The sequence below is a fragment of the Protopterus annectens genome, chromosome 8.part0 (genome assembly GCF_019279795.1).
Source record: "Protopterus annectens isolate FY-2018-M chromosome 8.part0, PAN1.0, whole genome shotgun sequence".
NCBI lineage: Eukaryota > Metazoa > Chordata > Ceratodontiformes > Protopteridae > Protopterus > Protopterus annectens.
Window position 1 is genome coordinate 295,758,803 of NC_056741.1, and position 23,824 is coordinate 295,782,626.

The window sequence follows — 23,824 nt, forward strand, 5'->3', positions numbered from 1 at the left end:
GTCTTATCCCAGCTATCGGGAGCATGTTGGCTCATTGACTGGTAGGTGGAATTGTCTTATCCCAGCTGTCGGGAGCATGTTGGCTCATTGACTGCTAGGTGGAGGTGAGTTTAAGATGAGTCTGTGGAAGTTTCTCTCCTCGCCATGCTTCCTTTTCCTTAAGGCTAGGTGCCAAGGCCTTTATCTGCTTTTCATGCTGTCGTTCAGTCCTTTTTTTTTCAAACTGCTCATCTTGCTGCCTTTGTGTCTTAGACTTGATGTTAGTCCTCCTGGCTTTTGGATTTTAATGACTTTTGATTAGCCCTCCCCATAGTACTGTTTCATTGGTTTGGTTATTGAGTAATTGTATTGTCTTCTGTGTAATATCCAAGTGGCTTGTCATGTTCCATTTTCCTTACTTCCTTCCTTTGTTTAGATCAGCAGGGGGGGAGTTGAAAAATTCCCCTTCCTGTAGAGTCCACTCAGAAGTGAGACAATTTTTGATGGAATCTGCACGGAACAAATTTGATCCCACTTTTGCCCTCAGTTAATTAGTCATTTAGCTGAAATCTTAACCTTTGGTCTGAATTTTTTGAGCAAAAGCTGACCAGTGTTTTTGGTCACCAGATTAGCTAGCAAGAACCTGCACTGATCTGTCTTTACTGCTTGGGAGAAGCATACTATGAGGGACTGAGCTTGTACCAGTTTGACTGTGCTAAGGGTACTTGGAGTTGTACCCTACACAGCTATCTTTACCTCAGTCTTGTATTTAAAGCATTGAACTTTACTTTATAGAAGGGTATAGTCTCCATGTTGGGACCACCTAATGAACATGTATAATTTGGCATACATGCCTTGACTTTTGTGGGGATCTTTTCATTGCTGTTTGCAAGCAGCGGGTTCCTCTCGGGACTAATCCAAATTTATTTTCCAAGCGTGCTCTTATGAACTGTCCTTTAAAAATGTGTCTGTTCAAAAAATTTGGGAGGGAAGATTATGTATGAAGTGTTCAGTTTGAGCCCTATTACTCCTAAAAATGCAAGAGATTGTATGGGGGGGCTTATCTGTGTTTTGCATCCGGTATGAGGGGGCTTGTCTGTGTTTTGCATCCGGTATGAATCATCTAGTTTGTATATCATGTTTTGAGACAGTTTACATGACTCACTAAAACAGGTGGTAATTAGCTGTTCATGTTATGGAAAGTATTTTCTGGCATGTTAATTTGTTTGGCATTTTCTGACATTTTTCCCCCTCCCACTTTAGGGAAAACTGTCGTGCACAAACTTTCAGTGTCTCTGGAAGATTTGTATAATGGAAGCATGCGTAAGCTTGCACTGGAAAAAACAATAGTCTGTGATAAATGCAAAGGTGAGTTATGTGATGTCTGTTGTGAATACTCAGTAGGGCTTCATTAAAGAGATTTTGTTAAATTTTATTTGGTATCTGATGTGCCACTTTATTTTCTTAGTAGTTGTGTAGTAAGTTCACTTTTCTGTTTCAGCCAATCCACACTTAAAAGGGCCTTTGTTAAAACTGGGAACACACAAGAAGGCTCACTGCTGCTCCATACCCCCCCGATGTGTATGGGGTTACATTTATGCATTTAACTGTCCTTATGTGCTCCATGGACATGAAAATAATTCTAATCAAAAAATCCATGTGGGCTTTTTGCTTTAAGGCCCTGATCCATCCGCTGGTGGCTGAACACTTATGTAACTCTTGCTTGTTCTTGCCTTATGCACACAGACACCGACAGATATGGATATGCATGCAGTCTGCAGAAGTCTGATGTTACAGTATTTGATCATGATCCAGCTTGGCACCTAGCAGACTTTATCATGTTGGTACCACCATGCTTTCTTGGTAGGGTGGATAAGAGGGTTTCAGTTTTGCATCTTGCAGCTGTTCATCACTTAAGATGTTTGAATTCAAATTTGCGAGGTTGTAGTCTAGTCTTATCTCTGTATGCCACAGAACTCATGAACATTAGTCTTGGAGCATTGTGATGATGCCTGGCTGGGATTGTAGTTCAGTGTGTCCTAAGTGGGTGGCTGGGATTGTAGTTCAGTGTGTCCTAAGTGGGTTGCAAGTCATTTAAATGGAAGCAGCCTGATGTCTGAGCTTTAGTAGGACGTGTGCATGCTGATACTTGTGTAGGACTCGCTTGAAATACTGCTTTCATAATGTCATTGCAACTGAATAAGAAAATGTGGTACACTTCCATTTAGGCTCTAGGCTGCATGACAACTGTTAGACTAGCAGTTTCTCTGTCTTGGCTCAACTATGTGCAGTAATCCTGTGGTTTCTTGGTGAGATTTATTTTTTTCAAATATTTTTGTTGTGCAACTCTGGGAGAGTAGAAGTTGATGGATAATGGTGAGGCTGCTGCAAAAGCCAGTCTTTATCCTGTTTTGCAATGATGGATTTATATCCAGCATGCTGATTACTGTGTCCTGTCTTTGTTACCTTTTAATTTGTTAGTACATGCTTGCTTTAAATTTACATAAATGCCATGTAAAGAATAAAAACAAATTTTGCACTCTTGGAGAAAACATGCAAAACTTGCTGTGATTGTCACATGTAGCAATTTATTTTTTTGCACTTTTAAGTTGTAAATGGACTCCTGGCAGTATCGATGCTCTCCCACTTTCACTTTTCTTTTACTGTCTGGAAATGCCTGTAAATATTTTTTATTTACAAATATTCTCAGACCCTAGAATAGCGGCAGCATCTGAGGGAAGTAGCCCTTCATTAGGTAAGCACTGGGAAAGGGGAACGTTGAACTGTCAAGGTCGGTACCAAAGGTGGCTGATCTTTAAATCAAGTAGTGTGTGATGAACACTAAATTGGTCAAGGGCGGTGGGTGAAGTGTTCCAACTCTGCTCACAGGCAAGGCAAATAGTGTCAAAACTGACTGTAGATGTTTGAATTGTGCTAAAATTAATTTTTTACTAATTTATGAAGCATCTAGAAAGATTGACTTTAAAAGGTAGATTATCTTATTTCTGCAATAAGCATCCTTTTCAAAGTTGGGTTCATGGATGTTTGCTCTCCACATTTGAAATGCTGGCAGACATTTTGGAGGGGAAAACAAAGATATGACAGTCTGGCAGACGGAGTGTAACATTGCTTGAACTGAAGGAGGGGGAAGAAAAGCTAACTTGCAAGATGGGGGTACCCAGCACTACATGTGTATGAAAGTGTATCCATGGGAGAAGCCTGAGCCATCGCAGCAAGTTCCACAAGCAAACTGCAAAGCCAGTGATTCTAATACACTCCCAAGTCTAGTGGAGCGTCTGTTTTCAGTGCAGCCAAATGTGAGATAATGTACATTGTGGTGAGGTAATGAACAATGCTCACAAGATAGCAAGCAGAAGCAGTACTGCAACAATTGTACTGCAACAATTGTATCTAGGAAAACGGCTGTTTAGACAAAGGCCCTGTACTCGACCCTAATTAAGGAAAAAAGACTATTGCTAACAGGGCTACAGCATCAGCCTGCAGTGGCCAAAATGGAGCAATACTTGCCAGGACAGTCCAATGTAGTTGACTTTGGAGAGCTACCTTTCCTAGTACCACTGTGTTTTGGATTTGGGAAGAGCAGTCAAGGGAAAAGGCCTGTTGCACTGTTTCCTGGGGGGTTTATAAGAAATTAATGTAATGGCTTGGTACCTTGCGGATATGTGGTTAATACAACAAGGCATGGAGGTGAGTTTGAGCTCAAAGGGAGGAGAGGCAGTCGGTGCCCATGCCTTCTGCCAAGGCTGGTAAGGTGGCCCTCACAATAAGGGGGCAGAGTAATAGCATTGAACCTATACTTGTGCCACAGGTGTTGAGATACTGGGCTCTCTGGTAGGAGTATGAGTATATGTACTGGGAAAACTGGTGTATAGGTAAAAGCTCCTGAAAGAGGGCTGAAGAGATGGGATACAGCAGCTGGCACTACTCAAGTCTTGTTGATGGCACTTTATGCCATAGCACATAATATTCCATTGTTGGCTATAAGTGGTTCTAGAATTTCTTTTTTTTCCATACGATGCAAAAAGGATTTGATATGCCACCCTCTCAGTAACTTCATAGCAAATACTCTGGGGAAGCTGAGCCTGCAGAGAATGACTACAAATAAGTTGGGTTCATGTTTTACCTACTGATTCTGTAAGCAGTGTGAAGTAAAGCATTTAAAGAATATCCCCTGTCCCTTGCAAAGTATTGGCCTGTCCCAGAGGTCTAACGGTACCATGAAGACAGTGTTTGCTGTCCAGTTCAAGCAAGTAGGAGTGGGAATCCCTTTTTTTTGCATGTACCAAGGTATGCAAGGAATTAACAGGTGTTGGCATACAGCAACTCAAAACAGTTAGGCTGTGGGAGCGCCTGGATTTAATTTGACTGAGTGATTCTAACAAGGAATCTGTTGTGGAGTGTCCTCATCTTTAAGTTGCTCATGGAGTTGGCACAGCAGCACCCAAGCAGCAGGAAGTCGGGTAGGATAGCCAAGGCCAGGTAATATTTATATGCAGAAGTCATGGGTGTTCTTCATTGAAGTGATTTAACTGTGGTAAAGCTGTTATGGGAGTGAGAGTAGTACTTGGTGTCTACATTGGGTTACTTGAATAGTCTGAGGGAGATCTTGTAGACATTCTCTGATGCATGGGCTTGACTCCTCTGTGGATCAAGTAACACCGGTGTTAAGGTGTTTGTGCAGTACCGAAGAGCTAGTTTATGTATCTAACTTCATCTGGTGCATCCCTTCAAAATGGGCCCCTTATAAAAATGAGCAAATACGTCAAGAACTGTAGGAAAAAAACTGTATCCGAAAGTAATGAGTCCAGCGGTCCTGGGCTTTATCTGTGGCATTGCCAAAGATGGTGCCATGTTAGTAATTCATGGTAAACTGAATTCACAGATGACTGCCATGTAAGTGAAGCACAAGATCATTATTTTGGTACTAAATGTCTTTACAAAAGCTACAGGCTGGTATCCTTGCTATGTGTAGTGAGGTGGAGGTAGGTGTTACTCTTGGGTTATGCAAGGTTAACAGAATGACCTTTAAGATGAAAAATGGCCAAGCAACTGCACAGATGTTGGCAGATTATAACCTAAAAAAGCTCACTTCCTCTTGCTTACCTGGACATTACAGTCTAGAGATAATCCTAGCAAGAATATTTTTTCCATGTTTCATGTTAGCCAGATTGAAATGAACAAGAAGTTAGTGTTTAGTTGGAGGGGCAGAAGTGTCATTTGGGTCAGAGTGGGTGGTGGTGGTTAAGACTAGACTGGAACCAGCCAAGGTGGAGGCCCTTCAGTTGTAGCCTACTCCTGTTAAGAATAAAACTGGGAGGCCTTCCTCAGGGAAAATTTGGAGAAATATAGAACTCGTTCTTCACTGTAGTGTAAAATGTATACCTTTCCAAGAGAAAATTGACAGTATAAATTGTCTAGAATCCAGTTTGTCAGCTGGCATTCCAAACACTTGTGAGAGATGTGGTGGGTGGGTTTTATCTCTTCCCCTCAAGAGTGCTGGGGCTAATTTAGTGAGACATTTGTCCTGAAGGTTTGCTGGAGGTGCACAGGGATTGAAGCCATGCAACAAGAGACTTAGTGTTTTGAAATCTGATGCTGCTTTTGAAGGATCATATTGGAGTAAGATGTAAAACTAAGAGTAAGATAACTTAATCTGAGTTTGAGTTAGATTATTTTAATGACCAGGGAGAAGTAGGTTTGTATTTTAGCATGCAGCAAAAATTGCTACTTCATATGGAATTCATAAAATGGTGCCTTGAAGAGGTATTAATGGGACAGAGGTTGGGTAAGGTTTAGTAATGAAAAATTAGGGGTAGGGTGGGTAGCAGCTTAGTTTTCAGATGGACTGACAAGACTATCCCATAAAGCTCTAACTGCGGTCTAAGTTACTTAGACAATACCTATGGAGACACCTATAGAGGGGAGTAGCCCTCGGATGTAAACTGGTAAATGCAGTAAAGGGGGGGGGGGTAAATCATCTGCTTCTGACAGGGGATGGATATTCATTTAACAGCATGCCATGCACGACTGGATGCACGTAGGTACTGCACTATATGGAATCTTGGAATGGAAGTAGTCTGGGAGCTGTTGGTGATGTGGCTGGAGCTGGCTATGGACAAGGCAGTTGTATATTTCAGAGAGTTAAGCAGAAGGGGAGCCAAAATAACTGTAAAAACAGAACATTAACTGCCTTTTCTTTGGAGCTGTGGGTCAGAAATGTATTGAGTGTTTAGTGTCCTTTTGTCTCCTATACTTTTCTTCCTCCTTAAGGTAGCAATGCTAAAAAGATCAGTCACCACTTCAGTTCAGGTTTTTGACCCCCATTAATAATCAGGCGGGTTTTCATGTCCTCATTCACTGGAAGTTGGTCTTCCATTGTGGTTTGTCCCATATTTTATGCGGATACTAAATGCATAAATAGCTAGCTTGCTTACTAATTGTGTTGATAGCGAGCATACTTGTCAAGATCCCAACTATTTGCCATTATTCCTGTGGGGAAGGTAACCCTGCAAAGAATTGCAACTAACTTGAGCATTTGTCATCCTCTCAAGGTAAATTTTTATATAGCATGATCTAAAAGAGATGGCGAACCTTTTGTGTTCAGTGTCAGAAATTTGAAAATGCCTAACTTGACTCTTCTGCCCCCCCCCCCTCCCCAAAATAAATAAAACATGACTCAATACATCCGGGATAAATCTCAGCAGAATCGGGGACAAATCTAGAAATAAGAGACATGGACACATTTAAACTACCATTAATTTGAGACATTGACAGAAAAAAATGAACGTGAATTAAAATACATTTTGTGAAGTAAAATTAGTCTAAATTTGGTTGTCATTTAAGTGTAAAACGTCAGTTTTAGCAGGGATTAAGAGGGACAGTTGAGAGGACTGTAAAAGAGCACACACCTAGTAATGCAGACTATTTGTCTTTTGCAGAAGTGTATCCACAAAGACAAAACAATGTCAGCACTGCCCTTTGCAGACACCATCAAGAAATAGTAAGTCTTTGAGGTTAATAACTTTCTTACCTCTGCAGCAATGTTGAACTGGCTTCTGGCACAAAATAATTCAGTGCACTTTATACAAGAAACAAATGCAAAAGGAGTTGATTTGTTAACTCGAGCCATCTCATGTCACAGCTGTTGCTTTGAGAGCAGAAGTGGTTCCATTTCCTGGATTTTCAAACATGGTAGAATTCTTTTGCATACCTTGTACAGTGTTTATGGTGAAATTGCTGTATGCCAGAGTAAAATCTGTATCACCTAGAAGAAGATGCATGTAACTTTGTGCTGTCTTGGCAGAATATCAGGACTGGCGACAGGAATAAAGGCGAGGCCATTCTACACTTCTGTTTGACAATTGGCTTCATAGTAGGCAGCACATAGTCCAGAGAGCCATACAATCGCATAGAGGAGTAACCAGCCTGTAATTCAGTAGATTTCATCCTAGTAAAGAAAAGGCACTGGCTTAGAATGGGCGATGTGAAGCAGTCGCCCCACAGCATAAATGACTAGTTGCAACATTCAGGGAAAAGTGGGAGATGAAAAATATGGACCAGACTAGGAAGGAATATTGGTTGGCTAACATTACTTCTGGAAAAGTGACTTTCTATAAGGCACAAAGAAACTGGCAGCTTGCAAGGTAAATATAGTTGGTCATATACCCTACAGGGATGCCAGCAATAACAGGACATCAAAGGCTGTTTTGAAGGAGTACTTGAGCAGCTTCTGAATGAAGAAAACCCCACAGCAGTTGTACTAGAAATGTGGAGATGGGTGGCATACCTCAGACACGACCTACAATGAAAGCTGAGGAGCCCACCATGGAATAATAGCATTAAGGAAAACAAAGTTGGAAAAGCAGCAGGTTCAGATTAGGTCACAGCAGAAATGATAAAGATGCTAAGTAAGTTAGAGAATCTCTCCACACTGCTTTGAACACTCTCTGGATCCAAAGGCATATCCCAGATGACTGGAGAATAAGCATTAGTGCCAAGATCTAAAGGGGAACATTCACAGCTATAGTACAGAGGTGTCTGACCTCTGTTACAGATCAAGATGCAGCACAACTGACATGTTTGCAGTGAGGCAGGTGGTTGAGAAGCTAGAGATGTGTCCCTATGAGCATTCCTAGACTTTACTTAAAGAAGTCATATGACAGGGTCCAAAGAAAGTTGATTTGGGTACTCCTGCAGTTAGTCCAGAAACCTTCATAGTATTGGTGCAAACTATGTATAATGACCTAATGTTTTAAGTACAGATAGTGTGCAGTCACAGTGGGGTTCCCATTGAGCATGGTTCAGCTCTGAGCCCACTGCAGTTAATACTGGTGACTTGACTACATAGCAAATGGTGTGGCTGTACAGGCAGACTGAGCAAGAACTTCAGCAAAGGCTGGAGGAATGGAATGCAAAAATGAAGGTACATGGGATGAAACTTGGTACAGGAAGACAGTTATGGTAGCGAATAGGTGAAATCAGAAGAAGCTGAGAATTGAGAGAAGCGAAAAAATGATGAAATAGGTTAGCAGCTTCAGATATCTGGGAGGGGGGTTAAGGGGAATAGAAGTCAGATGTTGGCTGTAACATGTACAAAATGGTGCAGCCAGTACTATATGGTACTGAAACTTGAGCACTAAAAGCAGAGCAGTCTAAGATGGGGATGATGTGGAGAATGGGTGGTATGATGCATACCGTGGGACAGATTCGCTTCTGCTCTTGTGTCTTCGTTTCTTAAAGTAGCTCCAGTTACAAAAAAGTTCAGAGAAAAAGATTACAGTGGTTTGGACACATCTACAGAAGAGTTAGGGCAGACTGGGAGAAGGCAAGAGGAAACTGTCCAGCAAATACAGTCTGGCATGAGGGTCTAAGGAGTCGCTGAATAGAGATGGTGACAGTTGACGTAACAGCCGTGGCCCCATGTAGGAAATGGAAGGGGGGAGGAGGAAGATGATGGTGGTTTTTGTTTTCTCTTCGTTGATAGTTTGCATTTTCTTGATGTGCCACTTAAAATGGTTGATAAGAGGACATCAGAGCAACCCCCAAACATTAAAATTTTCTCCTTTCTAACCCTACAGTCTCCAGCTGCTCCCCTGATTCCTTATCTGCCAAGCCCCACATCAGATAGTTGCTCCTTACCCAGTGGCCCTCCTGACTTAGGTTTGACCGTCTTTTATTCCTTGCTTGGTGTGGGGGATCTGATAAGGTCGTGTATTGGGTTCTCAGGTTTGTGGCTGTCTGGCATCAAGCAAACATACCTTTTTAGGTGAGTGTAGCATTTAACACTGCATGTATGCCGGCAAATACTGTTTTGTGAGACTGGCCCTCAGCTGTGTGTGCTAATCCTCATGGAGCTCTCCTGGCGATTAGCTTTCAAGACCTCTTGATTTATATGGGGGTAAGTGAAAGGCTGCACTTGTGGCTACTTCAGTGATACCAAGAAATCATAAATTTTTGGTCCAATTTGTGGAGTTTGCTTCTTATAGAGGTTGCTTGGGCATTCCATTTACTCTAGTCTCTGGTATAGGAGAGCTATTCCCCCTCTCCACCCGCACCCTATATCAGATGCCCATGTGTTTTCAAACTTGGGTCAACGTCTGCACAGGCACCATGCTTGTGCTGTTAAGCCAGCAGTGTAATAAAAACTAATGCTGTCTGTCTTTTGTAGTAGACTGTTAAGCTGTGAAAGGGGCTTCAGTATTTATGCCAAAAATGTTACAAATGAAGACGGTTGCACTTGAAGGATATTTTTCAGGCGATAATGGCTGGCAGGAAACTTTGCATTGTGAAAAGTGTGTATTTAAACTTTGGGCTAGGAAAACTGGTCTCAGCAGCATGCCTGCTGCAGGATTAAGTTATGGATTGAGTTTGGTATGCGCATCATCTTCCGCAGTAACTGTTCACTACTCTTTAACCAGACCGTTTGGCAGCCTTCATGGTAAGGTGTTTTGCTGCAGATGGCAAGCTGTGCATTTCTGGAAAAGTTGGCAGTTGCTCTCTTCAGCTGTATCTGTTTCTAGCCTAGAATCTATTTTTGTACAAGTCTGTATGCCTGCCACATGATATCCTTTAAATGTGGGGTGGTGAGTTCTGCAATATATCTGATGGTGGTGGTTTTATTTTTCTCCCGTTTGTAAATGGAGTGGATCTGTACCTTAATACTGAAGAATAAAGCAGATACTGGCCCTTAAGAGTGGTCACGGGGGGGGGGGTTTGAGCAGTCTATTACTGTTAACTGTATAGACTGGGTGGCTTTTAGAAGAGATGGTAAAGCTCCTTTGAACATTGGACAGAAACTTAATCTTGGTGAGAAATACATTATTGGTTTCTGTCCGTTACAAGCTGCCACAAGTGTCAAGTATTTCACTTGTGTTCTGCCCACCTAGATTTTGCACATAACACAGAAGTCAGTCTCCATGTTTAAAGTAACTGACTGGCTGTGCATGTGCACATGTATGTGTGTGTGTGTGTGCACATATAATCCACACAGGGCTAGTCACCTGGCAGTGTAAACTTTGGATGTAGATTGTCACTGTTGCATTATGAGGTGTGTGTGCGCATGTGTATAATATGCATATATACATGTTTGTGTATATAACATGTATGTACATGTTTGTGTATATAAAATGTATGTAATAGGTATACATCTCTCTCTACCTGTCTCTGTGTAAGTGTGTTGTGTATGCATGTTATATATGTAAAATGTGTGTAATACAAACGTAGTAAAATATATATGCAGTAATTATAAATATAATTACATATATATTCCAGAGCGGCTGCAGCCAGCTGGTGTAGTCTGACAGAATACCAAAGAAGCTGAAAAGTAAGGTGTACAAGACAATGGTGTGATCAGTACTATATGGTGCAGCAACTTGGGCAGTAAAGGCAGAGCAGATGAGGAAGCTAGAGGTGATGGAAATACGTTCCTGAGGGTGGTAGGATGCACACTTGGACCAACTAATAAATGACAAAAGCAGAAGCCAAAGTAACTCCAGTTGCAGAAAAGATCAGAGAACAGATTACACTGATTCAGACGCATGTGCAGAAGACTATCTGGTGAAGATTCGGGACAGATTGGGAAGAAGGTAAGAGGAAACGAAGGTATCCCGCAAAGTGGTGGCTGGATTGTGTAAGAAGATCTGCGACTGTCTACCATAAGTGCCGAAGGCAGGAGTGTGGCATTGAATTAAAAGCAAGATGTAACACAATACCCTGACCCCATGTAGAAAATTTGGGGGGAGGGGGCTGATGGATGGATAACTGTAAACTGTGTAGTAGTATAGGTATAGATATGTCACATGTTTCCCCCTTATTAATGGTGAGATGAAAATGGCAAAATGTTTGGATGGATATATCCATAGTACCAGTTGATTTTTTTTTTTTTTTTATTTGTGCCAGTACCTTGCTGTATTGCCAAATTAACTATCTTGCTTCAGACAACAGTTTTATAGAAGTTTCTGCATTTTCTCTTGTGGTATGAGATGCTTCTCAATCTAATGTAATGATTTCTGACTAAAGTCTGTATTACAGAAAGACAGAAAATAAAGGGCAGATATAAGTACTGGTCTTGTATCCTTAAATTGCCAGAGTAATGAGTTTTGCATTAGCTTGTCTTTTCCGAAGGAGACTCAGTGTCTGTAATTTGGTTACTACAGTCCTGAAAGATCTGCTGTAAAACCACAAATTTTACAAGGAACAGACCGATGAAGCAAACTTAAGGTATTTTGTGAAGCGAGCAAGGTTGAGAGATTAGCACTTTAGTAGAGTATTCAGTGTTGCACAACTGCATACCTCCCAAGAAACAGCAGTGGTTTTGCAATTTGCATCCAGTTCTTGCTCCGTTTTGGAGTGTGTGTGTGTGTGTGTGTGTGTGTGTGTGTGTGTGTGTGTGTGTGTGTACTGGCTGTCCATGCTCTCCTTGAGGGACTAGAGTTTACCTTGGTCGCCAGAACATTTAATACCTCAGGTCTGCAACTGTGTACTTGAAAACTTAGTGGATATGTTGGCTCTTTTTTGGTGCTGTAGTGTGACCATTTTTACTGAGCTGCTTATGGGTGAGTTGAGGATGGGCAGGCCTTCGTTCTGCTTCATCCCATCTCCCTTTGTTTGCATGCTGGTCTTGTTACAGGGCTTCATCCCATCTCTCCTTGTTTGCATATGCTACTGTCACTTTTTTTTTTGGGGGGGGGGGGTTATAGTGTGGATGTAGTTATCCATTATCAAGTCCCTGTGCAGTAAACTTTCACACTGATGTCCCGCTTGGTGAGTAAACTTCTCAGGCTGTAAACGCTGCCCATATCCCATAGTGCCCCCTGTTTCCACAGAAGCTTTAACAGAAGGGAGGAAGGCCCCAGGTTTATATCTTGCTGATAGGCACATTCCCACTGGGTTACAGTATCCCTGGGTTATGCTGGAATTAAAATTGGTAGCCAAGTTGGACTGTTGTAGGGCTTCTGAGAGTTGGCTCATGACAGTTCCAGCACAGAATTACACCTGTTTCATTTGTGTTCAAGCTGGTGTCTGCTTACCAAGAAAACTGTTGCGCTGTTGTAGGGCACCACTAAATTGGATCATAGGACTGCTGTCATACCCACGTGTTTTGTGTATGTGGTCTTATTCTGAAAAATTAGCTTGGTTATTTTGCCTTCTGCTTAATCAAAGCCTCAGTGCTTGGAGATTTTGCTTATAGCTAAAAGACCGACATCTTACTGGAGACCATCTCTTTACCACAGAGCACATCAGCAAGGCACACTATAGAGAGCCTGAAGTGTTCAGCTATAGAGAGAGAGGATGAGATCATTGGAGGCTTCATCTGTCCCTGACTGTTCATATTTTTTGAGATCTGTGGCAGATAATGCTGCAGGGTTGTTAGCCCAAATATCTAGTATCTTGCCATCCACCTTAGGATGATCACTTGGTTCAGTAGAGCATTGTCTGCAGATTATTGGCAAGCTTAGCTAGTAACTAGAGGTCAGAATCGAACCCTGTCTTGGATTTGTCAGGTTAAGACTATTTGTATCCCAAACCCTCATTCTTTAGAGTTAATTTTGCCAGAGCCAAGAAAGTATTTGTCCATCTAAAAGTAAATAGTTGCTGTTGGGCAGTAATGCTCCTATGTTTTTCCAAGGCTTGGACTTTCCACTGCTCCTATAATGCACTATGCACCCACCCCCTTTCTCATGATGCATGTATCACTAGTATGAGGGGAGCAAGCGGCTACTTAGCCGTGTAGAGTTTGCTCCTTGAAATATGTTGTGCACATAGTTCACTAATAAAAAGTTAACTTTAAAATAAATACATGCTACGAAATAAAGTAGGTAGTCCACAGCTGAGTTAAATGGAGTATCCTTTATTGAAACACAAGTGTTCCTAGTTGACTATAATGAAAAACATTAAATACATTCATTATTTATATATAATCTGCTTATTTGGAGCAAGGGAGTGGTTACAGTGGGTGATTCTGCTAAGAGCAGTAAGAGCATTAAACTCATTCCTTAAGCCAAGTCCCCCTTAACACCATAATGTAAACAGTGCTACCTTCGAACTGAAACTATAAAAAGTTAGAGACCAAATTAAAAATATACAAGAACAGCTTCTTAAGGCTCACTACTAATCCAAACTTTATTAAGAAACCAACTCTGTAACAAAATGACTAAAAGATCCACCACTAGACCTCCATCATAAATATTGGTAACTTGTAAACTGAAATGGTTAAGATCGCTTTTATACCAAATTAATACTTCAGGTTTATGTAAAAGTGTTTAATGAATGTGTATAAATCTATAAGTGAACCCCCAAGCAGACTGTAAACCATAGCTATAATTGCAAAGGTGGAAATACACTGAAAAATCTTAAAACATTAAAGGCCCTGGGATCTGATCTGTGTGGCATCTAAGTAAGAAAGCACGTGGCTTAAATGAATATTCAAGTAGCAGAAACTGCTCCAATGTCAGACATTTTATTGTGAAATATTCACAATGTTTAATATTTAACAATATTAGCATGTATTATAATAGTGTAATGTCAGCATTAATCAGTCCCGTATCTGACGTTTAGTAGAATTTTAAACGGTGGGGTATTTTTCTGAGTTCTATGCTTTTAATGGAGCAATAATAATTTAAGCCCTGGTTTTCTTCAGTTTCAGCTGTCACAGTAGACCATGTTTTTTCGAAAAATATTAGGGATGTCTCCTTCCAGTTCCAAAAGGTCCACATGACGGAGTTTCTTTTCTGACTCTGCAGGTGCTGAGCCACCATTATTCTTGCACTACACTTAAGGCTAGAAGTTCTCCTTTAAGAGTTTTTCCCCACATAAAGTGCTTTAGTCGTGTCAGCTTGCCCTGTAAACCATCTGCATTGAGTTATTCACTTCCTGTGTTGATTTTAATCATTTTCTTGGGGGGATAAAATGTCTCCATCTGATAACCCATCAGTAAGGAATGAATGAAGATTATCTGTTCTGTCCTCAGAACTGAGCCGGCCAATATCAAGCTCATGTTGGCAAAACTTTTGAGCCAAGGTCCTACCCAGAATGCTCTGCTCCCTCTTACCTCGGATCAAGTTTGCCACTTTGCTGTACAGCCATGTCAAGCCACTCTCTCAGCTGAGTGTCTAATTGTTTGAAAGTTCATATATTGCTCTTAAATTTTTTTCAAAAGCTTATTGTAATATTTTCCTACACTATCGCACACTTTCCCTTTATTACCCTCTTTCCTTACCTTGTGGTAATTCTTCATTACCATTGTTGGTAATTCTTTTTCTCTCTCTGCCCTTTTGTTGGGTAGCCCTTATTCTTCCTTTTGGTGCTGTGCTTCTCCACACCAGTTATGTCTGATAAGAAAAGTAGTGTTTTTCAAGCAGTGCAAAGATTGCGGCCATAAGTTGCTGCTTTCCAATGGCCATGACTTTTGTCTAATGTCTCCCACTTTGGATCCTCCGTGTGGTATTTGTAAAAATTTCTTTACCAGGACTTTCAATGAGAGGAAGAATAAGTTTTTTGTTTAATTTTGAAAGTTTTCTGCTAGTCTCCTTTCTCTGAGGCTATTTCTGGGTCTGAGGGCTCACCCCCACCTGTTAAACCCCACAAGAGATGTTTTTCTTTGAAGTTGCTCCCTACTTCTCCCTCTGGAGATCGTAGGGAGTCTACTCACAAGAAGGTGAAATTGATTTACTACTGTGGCGCTGCGCCCTGTGACCCTGTCTGCTCCAGGCTCTGCACCGCCCAAATGATTCTGACTACAGCCGTGTCTTATACAGACACCAGAGTTTCTGGTGCAGACAACTACAGATCCGCTATGGTTCCGACAGTTCTGTTGCAACCCCTAGTGGCACCTTCAATACAGGTGGTCTCTTTTGACACCATTGGTACACTCACCTTCGGCTCCAAGTATGAATATTCTGTACTCCACGGTGCAGACATTTTCAGCACCAACATGTGCTTCAGTGCAGTCCTTCTCTGCACCATCCTTATTGCTGGTGCAAACACTTTCCACTACGGCACCATGCCCTTCAGGGCAGACCTTTGCCTTTACGGTGCAGACACCTTCAACTGCTATGACGTTTGACATCTTCAGCACAGACTTTTCCACGCAGTTTTCTTTCGTGCATACTTCTTGGCTCCGAGCTCTGCACCTATTGAATTAGCAAGGACCAAATATTTCCCTTCACTGGATCCTTTTGCTAGCAGTCAGTCCTTTCCTAAAAAGGCCATAATCACAATCGGCTTTCTCCATGTGGTCAGCCAAGAGTCTTTCTGAACAGGATGTGTTGTGGCTTGTTGACCAGTTGCTTGTGTCCAGAGGTCTCATGTCCACGTTCCCTCATTCAGGTGAACGTACATGTCCTCAAACCCCAATGTATACTCCTCCTTTGACTTCCACTCAAGTCTTGAAGCCTATTACTCCAACAGCAGCTTCCCTCTCAAACTCCAGTAGTGGATCTCCCCTTGGAACCAGTCTGTGGCCTTCAGTGCACTGGGCATCTAGCTCTTCTCAGGCCAGTGGCTGTGCCATTGGGGGAGGGCATTCCTGTCGCCACACTAATTTTTTTCTATGGCCTCTTCCAGGGATGAGCTCTTACAGTTCACTCCAGTTCCAAGGTTGTCATGCTCCCATCCCCCCTTGGGCAGGCCAGCCTTCTAGGCCATGGAGGGCACTTGCTTCCACTGGCAGAGCTCATTTGTCTGAGTCCTCTCCCCCCTCTGTGCCACAGCTACCACAAGCTTCAACTACCAGTCACCGGGCACAAAAGCCTCAGGTGTTTCCTCCTCAGGAGACCCCTCTTTGCAGTACTGACCAAGTACCCCACAAAGCCTTGTGTAAGAGGAAGCACATGGACTGCACTGAGGAATCCTTGACTGAAGATATGGATTTTGATGACTGGGCAGGGTCCCCACGGTTAGCCTCTGAGGTCCTTTGACATCCTCGATCCTTAGAGGGGTGACTGGAAGCCCTCTAATCCTTCCTCTTTGTTTGGAATACATATTCCTGCAGGCTTGTTGTGCCCAGACTCCTGGGTCATCCTGCCTGCCGATGAGCTCTTTGTGCAGCGCGCATGGAAGGCTCCTGATACCATGGAAGTGATACCTTGGTAGCTGCTACTTAAAAGAATTTGGCGAAAGAGCCAAACTGTCCATCTGCCCAACAAGGAGTTCTGGGCACTTGACAGATTAGGGAATTGTGCGTTTTGCTTTGACCTTTGTCGTTAGGTCTTTAAATTATTTGGCACATTTTACCAGGCTTAGAGATCAACCAAACCTAGGTAGGAGCTGTTTCTGACCAAGTCTGTGATAAAGTGGCTTCTCAGTGGCTTCTCAGATGGCCACTCTAGAGTCGATTTCCAACTCTTCCATGTGTCTTATTTCTCACTTCTCACAACGGAAGGGGCAGCTAGACTGGCAGTCGCAGTTATACTCGCCAGAAGACCTGCTTGGATGTGCCTTTGCAGAATGCCCCCATAGAGGCTGCTTCTTGTTTGGCCCTGAAATCAAGGATACACTGGCAAGGTGCAAACAAGATGGCAAGACCCTGTCTGCCGTTTGGTGTCGGGCACTGTTTCTGCTCCAGAAATCAGATGAGTGGAAAGGTCTGGCACAAGAAGTCACAGGGCTCTTTCTGGGATGCACGTGCCGAGTTCTCCCCTAGAGGCAGAGGGGGAAACTCCAATGTAAGACTCCCCTTTCGGGGCAAAGGAGGTCAGCAAAACCGAGGTTCCAGAGATTTTCTCTGGCTAACCCTATTGGCGCTCCTGAAGCGTTGCCAGACTGCTCACCTCTGGAAGTGGTCGGGGGTCATTTCTCCTTGTACCCCACTGCCTGGCAAAAGATAACACTCTTGGGTACAACAGATTGGGTCCAGAGGCTCACATCCCCTTCCATGTTTGCCCAGTTTTAGAGTATTACCTGATGTTCCACCCAGTCAAAGGGAAACAGCAGCAGCACAAAATCCAAAAACTGCTACAAGTCATCCAGATGGTCACCCCCCCCCCCCCCCCAGACCAGATAGGATCCGGTTTTTGAGTTCTTAGTGCCAAAAAAGACAAGGGACTGGACTCCAATTCTCGATCTCGGTACACTAAACAAATGTGTAAAAACAGAGAAATTCCAGATGGTCATGGTTCAATCTAGTCTTCCTGTTCTGAAGAAGACTATTGGATGTGCTCAGTAGATCTTGGATGCATATTACCACATAAAAGTGGACAAATGCTCAAGGAGATGCCTCTGCTTCTGTACAGGAGCCAGTCACTTACCAGTTTTGAGCCCTGCACTTCGGTCTCTCTACAGCCCCCAGTGTGTACACAAAATGCATGGCAGTGGTTATTGCTCATGACTTCAAGATTTCAGGTGTTTCCATATCTAGACGACTGGCTCCTCACCGCCCCCACCAAGAGTATACTGGAAGAAGCCCTACAATATGTTCTTAACAGCTCAAAGCCTGGGAATCGCCTATAAACTGGGAGAAATCCAAAACCACCCCAACTCAAGTCTTTGGAATTTATAGGGGGTACTGTTGGACACTGAAAATTGCACAGCATCCCTTCCAGAACACAAACTTCAGAGAATAAGACAAGTTCAACCACTGCTGTCACCACAAATCCCCCACCTCTATCTATACTCCAGCTATTGGTCAATGACTGCCTCTATTTACCATAGTTTCTCTAGCCAGATTCCACGTGAGGCTCCTTCTCGCTCAGTGGTACCCTCTACTACATCCTTTGTCTTTTCAGACAAGTGTAACTCAGAGATGCAAGCTAGATGTACTCTGGCAGATGTCTCAAAATCCCCAACAATGGTCTTGTCCTTTCACCCCATCAACAGATAGCCACTGATGCCTCCCTGTTGGGGCGGGGGGGGCTATGTTAGGGTAACTGGGTCCAAGGCACCTGGTTGGCAACAGAAGCAAGCAAACAAGGGGACACCAGATCTTGCCCATTATGCCGAGAGGCCTTGAAGGAATATGGCAATGGGCGATGTGCATGCTTTCTGATGTGCAATGCACATTCCCGGGAGCTCCAGCGTGACAGCGGACAAATTGAGCAGGTGCATTCTATAGCCTCACGAGTGGTCCCTCAATCCTCTGATAGGTGGCAAAAATCTTCAACTGCTGAGGCCAACCTTGCTGTGACCTATTTGCCTCCCCATCCAACTAAAAGTGCAGCAACTACTTTGCCCTGACCCCCCCCCCCCCCCTGGGCAGTCACCAAGGGATGCTGTAGTCCACTCTTGGCCCTTGGGTCTTTATGCTTATCCTCCTCTCCCAATTTCTAAAGAAAGCATGACAGTTGAAGAGCAAAGTGATCCTCATTGCTCCATATTGGCCTCTACAAGTCTGGTTTCCCTTCTCTGGCCTCACCTGCTAGATCCATCCCCAAAGTTATCTCCCATCTGCAGGGTCTGATCTAACGACCCTGAAACGGACAGCTTGGTTTCTCCATTTCCAATGATTGCTAAGCAAGAAAACCTTTCCTCCCCTGAGCGCAGTATTCTTATTGCATCTTCTAAATTGTCCACCAGACTAATCTATCTTGGAAAAGGTTCTTTGTATGGGCAGCAAATAAACAATTGGACCCCTTGTCAGCCCCAGTCTCTGTGGTATTGGATTTTACCCATCGTACCTTTTCCACTCTGAGGTATCTGCCTCTACTATCCATGTACATTTAGCTGCCATCTCAGATTTTCATATTGGTTTTCAAGATTCTTCACTTATGTCACACAGATTCTGAAATACTTTCAATCTTGAAAGGAGTTATCCACCTAAAACCTCCCTTTAGAAAACCCGTGCAACTTTGGGATTTGGCTTTGGTTCTGCAAGCTCTAACAGCTCCCCCTTTGAACTTGTCTTCATGTGATGTAGAATATCTCTCTTGGAAAACTTTGTTTTTGATAGCAATCAGATTGGCCAAGCGATTGTCAGAACTCCAGACCTTATCTACCATAAGGATAGGGTATCCTTGAGAAATAATTCTACCTTTTTACCAGAAGTGGTGTCAGAGCGATCAGTCGGTCTATTGACCTGCCACTGTTCTTTCTTCTCCATTCTAACGAGGGAGAGTATTGCCTGCACTCCTTGGATGTTCATAGGCAATTTGCTTTTTTATCTGGACAGAACAAAATCTACCTGTAAATCAGACCGTGTTTCTGGCTTTTTCTGCACCTGGACAGGGGTCATCCTGTATGCCAGAGTCCAAGCACATTCTACAAAATCTATGGCAACTTCAGCAGCTTCCCATGCTAAGGCTTCCCTCAATATTTGCTCAGCTGCAACTTGGACCCAACCTCATACCTTTTATTCTTCATTACAAATTGGACTTTGCCTCCAGAGTTAGAGCTTCCTTTGGCTCCATGGTGCTCAGGAATGTCCTTCATGAGGGCCACCTAGGAATACAGGTAGCTGGGGACTCTGTCCCACCAGTAAAAATGAATGAAGATCAACATCAGAAAGTTGTGCTACCATAACGTTCCATCTGTTTTTCATTTTCGTTCATACATTACTTCCCACCCTCCGTCCCCCATCCGGAAGTTCTTGGTTGATCTAGAGTACTTTTTTTTTTTTTTTTTTTTCCTTTCTTGTAGGTCTGTTATGACCAGAGGTAGCCTCTACTTTATCTATCAACTTGCAAACGTTATCTGAGGTAAGTGGGAGCAGAGCATTCTGGGTAGGACCTTTGCTCTAGTTTTTGGCTGACACGAGCTTGATATTGGCCGGCTCTGTTCCAAGGAAGGAACCGATAACCCATCGGTAATGAATGAAGGTGAACAGATGGAACATTATGGTAAGACCACTTTTTTTTTTCTGTATGTGCTGACGAACACAGTTGCCTCCACACTTATTGGTGCTTGTATCCCATGGTCTGGGCCTACCTTCCACCCAACTCCCGAGTTTCTGACTTTCCTATACATAAAAGGAGCTTCTCCAAGGATGTCCATTGGAGCTTTTTAGTAACTATATCCCAGTTCTCTCCAATATTAATGCTGTGATAGTAAAATTCCATATACAAAGAGTTGTCCATACTCTCTCTGTAAGGACTTGGGTTCATAGGTTCATACTAGGCTGTCTGCCCTAGGGCATTTATAAGCCTAGCCAGAGTGTGTGTGGCTTTCACCACCCCTTAGGATGAGAATACTATACCCATTAGTTTGCTGTGCCTCTGTCCAGCAGCGACACAGAGATGATTCCCGGGGTAAACCTACGATCTCCCATCCACTCGTCAAGATTTCTCTTGAACAGAGTCAGTGAGGGGCTCTGCCTCACATGGACTGGGATTCTGTTCCATAGTGTAGGGAGTCTCTGGGTGATGAATCTGTCCCTCCAGCACGTCCTATTTATATCCGTGTTGAGGTTTAAGTCTCTTGCTCTTGTGGCTCTGGTGGATTTGGATTTTTTGAGGTGGAGCATGTCCATTAATTCTGGGTTGGACATGGCCTTGTATGTCAGGCACAGATCACCTCTGAGCAGACTGTATGCGACTGAATAGAGCTGGAGTTTCTTCAGTCTGGCAGACATATGTTTGAGCCCCTTTATCCTTTTGGTGAGGAACTTTTGGGGTCTTTCCAACTGCTGCAGGTGTCTGGCAAGGTACATTCCGAATGGGTACTCAATCATTGGTCTGATAAGTGAAGAGTACAGGGGTACAATGACCTCTCCTGATCTGGATGTGAATCCCTTCATGATCAGGTGGGCAATGTAGAAGGTCTTCCTAACCACTTTGGCAATGTGAGTGTCAAAAGAGAGGTTACTGTCAACTTGGTCCCCAGGTCCTTGATGACTTATTCCGTGTTTAATGGATTACCACCTATGTGGTAATTAGGGGTTACCTTGTTTTTCCCAAAGGGTATGACTATACATTTTTTGGCATTTAGCTTAAGGCCATGGCTCTGGCACCAGTTATCCATTTCTATGAGACCTCTCTGGAGGATGTCTGTGTCTGGAGTGTCAGTTATGGTGCCCAGTTTGCAGTCATCTGCAAATTTTGTCAGCCACAATCCCCCTATGTTTGCCTGCACTTCAGAAAAATAAATGCCGAACTGCTGTCCATGCTCTCCTATAAGGACTGCTAAGTGCTGGGGGATTTTGTACTTGGTTCAGTTATAAACTTAACATATTGCTTTTGTATTCTCATCAAAAATCGTTTTAAAGATCACTTAGGTTCTTAAGGAATGGTTCCATTTTTCTTGGTGATCCCGGCCAACCTGTAGCCCTAGGACTTAACAGAGTTCTATTATGCTCTGGGGGGTGGAGACACTCTTATGTAGCAGGATTGTTACTCTGGTAGGCTTTCTGTAAAGATCGGTTTCCATTTTACCTTAGTCGAACTCTTTTTAGTAATCTGCATGTCCAAGAAGACCGCCAAGGTGAGGCTATGGGAAGAGGTGAAATGCAGCAAGCTGGTGGTTTGATTCATATAGTTGATAAAATCTTTTAATTTAGCACTGTCCCCTTTCCACACAGTAAAGATGTAATCACAAGTGCAGATGCACGGATATGTTGCATGTATTTTCTGTTAAAAACGTAATCCTCCTCCCGCCTGCCTAGGGCTATGTTGGCTAGGCTAGGAGCCATAGCTGTCCCTATGACTTGTCTTTTGTTTATGATAATTTTACTTCACATTTAAACGTGATGCTGATCATTAGTCTAGTGTGTGAAATGTTCTCAGCCATAGGTTGTAACAAAAAATCCAGGTAGATGGCAGCAGCTTCAGTCACTATTCCTGTTCCCTAGATTAATCCTGTCATCCGTCTCCTCCAAGATAGCTGCTGCCAGCAAGTCCAATAGTCTGCAGTTTTCCATGTTAAATTCCCAATGTTTTGAGAGGAAATCCAGGGTCCTACCTTCCTGTTTTTGAGGTGATATTCATCTTGTAAACGTCAGATCTTTGATAGCAGCCGGATTAGTTCCAAATAATTAGGTTGGTAATATCTTGCTGCTGTTGGTCATTTTAGTTGTTTTTGCTTAGTGTGCCTCAAGTTGATGCTTTTTGTCTTTTGTGCAGCAGGTAGTTTTTGGTCACTTGACATCTGAAGGGATAGGGTTTCAGTTATCCATGTGCTGGTCAAAATTCCTTTTCTTACTGCAAGATAGACATAGCTGTTTATGGCTTGCATGGTAGGAATTTATCGTCCCTTGTTATGGGGTCTTGGAAGCCTTATTTTTTCCATGTGGATTCTTAATGTTTCTGGCCTCCCATGCAGTGGTACTGTCCATTGAACTTTTTCCAGAGTTTGAATGTTGATCCAGATTTGGTGGTCATAAAGTTTGGCTCCAGTTGCTACCTGTCATGGGCAGTCCCATCAGCTGCAGTCACTACAGATGTCTGCCTTTTAAATGTATAACTTGATAGGATGGCTAGCTCAACTAAGGGGATGCTTAAGAGTCTTCAATCTGTGTACTTGAGCTGGAACTGGACTTTTCTACGTTTCAAATCATTCTGACAACATCGGCAGTTTTGTATATTTAACAGTTTTGCTGGGATGTATTCCTACTCGCTGTGTGAGTTCATGCGAGTTTGGCAGTGAGCGACTTCCTTGCAGTCCCTTGTACACGGAGGCTATCTGCTGTCAAGCCTACAGGCATGAGTGAAAACCTTGTAAGGCATGACACCTTATGACTTTGGTCACATTCAAGTTGCAAAACCCTTTTGTGTTTTCTCCCCACTTGTTCAATCTTGAGTATCTTTGGATACTAGAAGGGCAAAGTTAATCCTGATTTCCTGTTTTTTGGCTGTGGTTGATCAGATGTCCTTCATGCCTTAACCTTTCTAGCTTAACTTTAATTCATATCCCCTCGTCCCCCTGCAGACACCCTGGCTGCTCTTTCCAGTACAGTAAACTGTTAACCGGCACTCATAGGGATTGGTAGATGCTGGATAACTGTAGATGTTCTTCGTGTTTCACTGTTTTAGTCCTAACATGTGGGTTATCTGGCTCCCGGTAGCCCTCAGTCGGCCCGAATACCAGAGTCCTCGATATACAGTGTCTGCTGCCGTTGGCTGTAAAACTGTTAGTATGTCCGGTATAAAGGGAGGCAGCCGACTCCATTTCCTCAGTCTTTCTTGCCGCGGAGCCTGAAGCAGATGCAGTTTGCACTAGTGCCAGTTGGCAGTTTACATTTTTGCTTTCAGACTACCAAGTTGAAGACACCCTCAGATAAGTACCCCATTGGGGAGCCGCCTCTTGCTTTAACAGATGTCTGATAAAGTTAATAACTGTCTTGCCTGTGGAAAATTCCACACAGTGATTTTCATTTCTATTGTATAACTCATTTGGGCCTTGAGCATGTCGTCTCTGTGCTTCCTTTAACCAGTGTACCATTCGCTGTAGAGCTAAGATTTTG

At 43.0% G+C, this 23,824-nt stretch overlaps 1 protein-coding gene across 4 annotated transcripts in view; it reads left to right on the plus strand.

The window, feature by feature from the left end:
* The window catches only part of LOC122808766 (dnaJ homolog subfamily A member 1-like), a 206,852-nt gene that overhangs the window by 59,899 nt on the left and 123,129 nt on the right, over positions 1-23,824 (plus strand). For 3 of the 4 annotated variants that reach the window (XM_044079793.1, XM_044079792.1, XM_044079794.1), the window contains exon 4: positions 1,243-1,347. The exons of the other annotated variant lie outside the window; for it this stretch is intronic. In XM_044079793.1, the coding sequence (XP_043935728.1) occupies positions 1,243-1,347 (105 nt within the window). The remainder of the gene's footprint in view (positions 1-1,242; positions 1,348-23,824) is intronic. 4 annotated transcript variants of the gene reach the window in all.